Genomic DNA, 5,995 nt, shown 5'->3' on the forward strand with positions numbered 1-5,995 from the left:
ACATGTCCTCATCGTGTTCACATCTGACCCATTAGGCCTTCAGCCAACAGCTATGATTACTTATGACGATGTCCTGCAATGTGTATGGACTTCAAGTCGCTTCCTACAGACTTGAAACATTTCAAGAGGGGATTCGTGATCTCATTCTACGGGGCTTTTGTCATTCTAATTCTATCTCCCACTGTCCCACACAGGAAATGCATATAGCACATAGATGGACTGCTTGTAAAAGTCAATTTGGAGTTGATTGTTCATGATTTCAATCAAGAAGCAGATGCATTTGTAGGTCCATCCCTATCCTTCTTCCTAATGCAGTCTTAATAAGATGTGTTTGTGTTAGTCAGTAGGCCTAAACCAAAAGGATTAGCCTGTAGGATTTATCCCTACTCTGAAGTTTGAGGTCAGGTATGTGTCGTGCACAGATAAGAGTCTACCTGAGCCGAGCACCTGTCCCTTTGCCCTCCCACGCGCCAAGTGATAGGAGTCTACCTGAGCCGAGCACCTGCCCCTTTGCCCTCCCACGCGCCAAGTGATAGGAGTCTACCTGAGCCGAGCACCTGTCCCTTTGCCCTTCCACGCGCCAAGTGTTAGGAGTCTACCTGTGCCGAGCACCTGTCCCTTTGCCCTCCCGCGCCAAGTGATAGGAGTCTACCTGTGCCGAGCACCTGTCCCTTTGCCCTCCCACGCGCCAAGTGCCCTTATTGGTGGTGGAATATTATTATCTTTTGTCTACAGTTTTGTCTTTGTTGTTCTGCCCGCAATTAGTCGTGACGTCGTCAAGATCGCCACCCCCTACCCGTCGGTGGCCTGCCCTGTACCGAGCGCGCATGCCCAGAATCTGCATGGCTTGAGATGCGGTGACCGGTTGATCGTGTGTAGCTAGCTACTTAGTTTAAATATCAACAATACTGCCACAGCAGCATAACATTTGATTGACACTGAATAACACTTGATTTACATAATCATCAATATTGGATCTGGTTGGCTGCTACGCGAAACAGAGAGAGGCAGAAAGACAAAGAGAGGAGGAGCCGCTGCATCTACGACCTTCCCGATCCAACTCCATCCCTTCTTCGGTCAGGATTTGCACATGTGTGTCTGGTAGTCTAGACTCTAGCTAACGAGCCACTATGAGTTAAAATAGTATGAATACTAGGCTATATTATGAAGTCGTTATTTAAGAATTGGAGAGCATTGAAGATAAGTCACAACATTTTTGAGCCATAGGCCTATTTATTTCCGCAACAACACACTCATCACAAATGCAAGGTAGTTACAGTGCCTCCTAAACGCATGGTTTACATCGGCAAGAGGGTGGGCTATCAGCGGATCATTGATGTTGATGAATGTAACTCTGCTAGTGAGCTAGCTTGATTTTTTATGAATATCGAGAAATGAATGATGAACGTATTTTTTTTTATTTTGAGGACCTGCCCCCTGAAAGGTCTGTGCACGGTCCAGGTTGAGAAATTGCAACATGTTGCAAGTCTGACATGCTCACAAGGGGCCACCTCATCACCTCCACGAGCATACATTTATCCTTAAATAAAGGTTAAATAAATGTTTTAAACAAAACAAAATTAAAAACAACGCTTTTACAGTCTGTAGTCTATGTGTGACTCATCTGAAATTCTCACAGGAGTTACATTGGGGATTTTGTAGTAGGTCCATAGAACTGTCCTCAAATTAGGTTGTTTTCCAATAGTCTTTAATATATATATCATTCGCCTTTATGTCTTCCATCCTAAAGTGGTGGTGATGTACGTTCCTCCTGATTTAATCACAGGATGTGCAATTGCGCATGGAGAAAGGGAGATCGCGTGAGAGCTTAGGTTACTTACCAACAAGTCTTGATATGCCTTCTCTAACAGCCCATGCCGCTAATGGTGCCTATCCTGTCCATTTTGTGTCCGAAGCAGCCGCTCCGGGCCGCGGACCCTTTCTTGGTGTTTGATTTGTGTCTCCGTGCGCTGGGCTGGTCGTTCAGCAGTCGCGCCCACATGGCCTTGGCGCGAGTGTCCATGCGCAGGTCTCGCAGCAAGCGTACCCGGGAGCGTACTTTTTCCAGCCTCTGCTCTCTCTCGCCCGACGCCATGAACTCCGACAGTTCCTCCCCCAGCAAACTTCTGAGAGACTGGGATACAGAAACAAGAGAGACACCCGCTTTAGATAATACATTCTCTATGGAAACGACTTGTGTAAGCACCTGTCAGCAGTTTGCGCATCTGGGAATGATTCTGATTAACGACAAATCTGCGTATTCGGGACATCATTTGCCTACTTCGGCAAGCAGTAAACTCACTATCCTGCACTTTTCCCAACACTTTTGTTTTCAACTGGCCTTATAAATGTATTTATGTTCCATATCAAACCTTTCCTCAATTATAGGCTAAATCTAGTCATGTCAGTGTTGTCTACACTTGACTCGCGTCGGGAAGAACCAAAAGACAGGTCAGAACTCGTCGTGTAGCAACTAAGTTAGCTACTGAATAGAAATCACATAACATGCTGCAAGTAATTGGCCCGTTCTTTGAAACCAAATCCTGAATTTGTGTGTGGTCATGGGCTACAGTTGCGCTTTAACACATGGGAAACGGTGTGTAGCCTTTCCTATTGCACATTCGTTGAATAAAGCGATAAACACGGGTCAGAAATGAGTCTCCCAGTCCCGGGGATTATCGGATGCAGCTGGAGAGACAGGTGCGCATGCAGTAGAATACCCACTCCTCACAGACGTCAGTTCAATGTCTTGTTTTGATTTACATTTGGTTTAGTTGTCAACTAACTTGAATTAAACGTGATTTTTTTTAACCATGTCATTGTATTTAGGTTTAAAGTTGGGTAAAACAATTACTAAATTCCCTTACATTGATGACTTTTTGCAAATCCAATCAGTTTTCCACGTTGATTGAATGGTTTTTGTCGTTGAAATATTTGCGCTATGAGTCTCTCGATGGCAGATGCGCCTTTTCAACTGGTGGGAAAGGGATGTTTTCTGGTTTAAAAAACACGTTTTCAAAGAAATGTAAGATTGGTTGCCTTCAATAGCCTACTAAGTCAACATGTATGTTACATGTAGGACGCGCAAAAGCTAATTTGGGTAGTCTACATGTAAAGGTCACTGTGTCCTCGTATCCTATGTCCACTCGAGCGCTTCTCAAGACGCGCGCTTGGGTACCGGCATGAATATAGTCAACCTTATGCAATTAAGTAGCCTAAGTGGCTGTAGGTTCGCCGTGGAACACAGTATCTATCCATATATCGCTCTGATCGTTTTTTTAAACTAAAAAAGCAAGCCTTTCCTTCCAGTAATAGCCTGTGTACGATAAGATACAGACCTCCATCTTCAATATGAGCGGTGTAATGTAAATGCAATGGTCTTAGTATAGTATATAGTATAGCCTAGGTTATATATATATATATGATATATGGCCATTGATAGTCTGCCTACCAAGATATACATTCCCAGTAGTCTATACACTTGCATCTGTTGTTAATGCTATTTGCGGCACCGTAATGTGATTAATATTAGTTAGGCTATAGCTGCGCACCATGCAAATATAGTTCTCCAAAGAATCGCATTCCACTCACAAATTACAGCGCTCACATCAATGAAGTGACCTCACCTTCTGTTGCGCCGGTGTCAGAGGCTTCGCCCCTGTCCGCAGTGAAAGCAGGGTGATCATAAGTCCACATGCCACCAAATGTGAGATGTTCATTCTGACAAGTTTTTGTTGTTGTAAAGGATTCCTCTTTGGCGAAGTTCAGTATACGATAAATGATATTGGTTGTTTAACAAATTGGTTCTCTGTCTCTGCGTCGGTCTTTACTCCAAGCTTCCCAAGTGCTACTCTAACTCTACGAATTACTATTCACGGCTTTATAGCCAGCCGCTGGTGATGTCATGACAACCTGCGTAATGGTCTTCCTTCCCCCTCCCTCTTGTACCTTGCCAATTTCGGTTTTTTTCTTCTGCATAGGCCTACCTGCGTAATCTATTGAGGAGCGCGTCATGCTAAATTATGAATTAAAATGATACCTACACTGGTCATTATGGCTTAAATTAATGAAATAAAACAAAAAAAACAATTACATTACTGTTTCACCATGCACCACTACGACTGGTTTGCCACCAAAACAGTACTTAATTGCTTTGCTTGAAAAGGAGAAATTATATGTAATTCACAAGTGTAGCAGTGTGGCATTGGCAGACACATGATACTATATTAAAATGCCAACCACCCACCGCGAGGAAATGAGGTTGGACAATGAGTTCCAAAGAAATCAAGACCTGACTTGTTAAATGCAACAGATTTTGTGGGGAATGATAAAACCCACTCATTAACGCAGAATTACCAAATTGATGGGGGGAAATGTATCAAACACCATTCCAAAAGATGTACTGTCTTGGTAAATAAATGTGTATTTTTGTTTGGAATTATGTATTTGTTAGTCAGCTGTATTTTCTATTGATATACTCATAATAACAAATTGGCCTATTCATCCTGTGCACCAACATGTGAAAAAAAATAATGAATAATGCGCAACTTTAAAACACGAGTCTCTAAAACTAGAATTCAAAAGATCTAGGCAATTACAACGGCTCCAACCTCCTTGTAAATGAGACTGAAACTGAACGCTGGGGGGTTGTGCGTTGTGTGGACCTGCTGTAGAATTGTAGCCTAAAATGCGCTCTTTGATAGGCTGTTTCCTTGGTTATCGTCAGTAATTGGTAGATATTAGACGATACTGATGCTCATTTACTTTTTTATCAATGCATCCATTTGGGCATCGACCTGGGGAATATGTATGGGTTTAATCTGCCGTGCGATTCCCATGCAACTACAAGCATTACGTTTGTGTGTGTCTGCTGTCCCTATAACGTCTAACCCGTCAGTCACGATCAAAAGCCTATGGTTCATTCGATTTGTCGAGCGTGTCAGACCCCACAAACATCACTGATGCGACAGAGATAACATAGCGGAGCCCAGGTGAAGATGCTCCGTTTGCCTATGTGTCCTCCCGGTTAGGCACAGGCACATTAAATGAACCATGGTCAAATCTGATACCCATGTCAGGGATGTAATTCAGAAACAGACATTTTAAATGATTCTCTAACACTTTGTCATGAAGGAAACATGTTATCTTTCGACATCTGCAGTGCGCGTTTCTCTTAAGAGCATGTTGCCGCGCGCTTGACTTCAGCAATGCATGTTTGTCGATTGCAAATGCAGCGAAGAAATGATGCTATGTAGATGTGAAACACTTATACCACTTTGCTCGACCTACATTGCAAGGGTGGACAAGGCAAAAGTTCCATCGACGAGCAATATGATCAACTTTGGAGAGGTGGCCTCGCGCTGCGGCGCATTCTGTTGAAGCACTTTCTGTTTTAGACCACAGAGTGGCACTATTTGCTCTCTCGAAATACCAAAGGACTAAGCATTCATTCCCCAAAATAAGTCCTATCCTTACTGTATTTACTATTGCTTTGTGAATTTATTATTTCTTACAGTATTTACTATTGCTTACTGTATTTACTATTGCTTACTGTATTAATTGTTGCTTACGGTATTTACTATTGCTTACTGTATTTATTATTTACCTAACATCATCTGATATTGTCTCTGGTCTTAAAGATCGGTAACAGTCATAATTTTCATTCAGGTTGAGGGTAAATTGACAGTTCTCTTTCTGTTGGGATTATTCTCCTGACCCATGTGGTCCATGTTGCTTACAATGGTCTTAGTCATGAGAGTGGTAGAGTCTTAGTCCTGAGAGTGGTAGGGTCCTAGTTCTGAGAGTGGTAGAGTCTTAGTCATGAGAGTGGTAGAGTCTTAGTCATGAGAGTGGTAGGGTCTTAGTCCTGAGAGTGGTAGAGTCTTAGTCATGAGAGTGGTAGAGTCTTAGTCCTGAGAGTGGTAGAGTCTTAGTCCTGAGAGTGGTAGGGTCTTAGTCCTGAGAGTGGTAGGGTCCTAGTCCTGAGAGTGGTAGA

At 43.0% G+C, this 5,995-nt stretch overlaps 1 protein-coding gene across 1 annotated transcript; it reads right to left on the bottom strand.

The window, feature by feature from the left end:
• Positions 1-1,847: 1,847 nt before the first annotated feature.
• Positions 1,848-3,805, bottom strand: LOC120053339 (C-type natriuretic peptide 4-like). Its single transcript, XM_039000463.1, has 2 exons — positions 3,627-3,805; positions 1,848-2,134 (listed from the first exon to the last, which is right to left on the bottom strand). The coding sequence occupies exons 1-2, from the start codon at positions 3,717-3,719 to the stop codon at positions 1,865-1,867; spliced, it is 363 nt and encodes a 120-aa protein (XP_038856391.1). The 5' UTR covers positions 3,720-3,805; the 3' UTR covers positions 1,848-1,864.
• Between the last annotated feature and the right edge of the window lie 2,190 nt (positions 3,806-5,995).

This window comes from Salvelinus namaycush, chromosome 9 (assembly GCF_016432855.1).
Source record: "Salvelinus namaycush isolate Seneca chromosome 9, SaNama_1.0, whole genome shotgun sequence".
Lineage (NCBI taxonomy): Eukaryota > Metazoa > Chordata > Actinopteri > Salmoniformes > Salmonidae > Salvelinus > Salvelinus namaycush.

Bases quoted from the DNA above. Each gene is read 5' to 3' on its own strand.
- LOC120053339 (XM_039000463.1), bottom strand. From the start codon at position 3,719: ATGAACATCTCACATTTGGTGGCATGTGGACTTATGATCACCCTGCTT. The intron at 2,135-3,626 runs GTGAGGTCACTT...TCTGTATCCCAG, and splicing joins TGACACCGGCGCAACAGAAG to TCTCTCAGAAGTTTGCTGGG.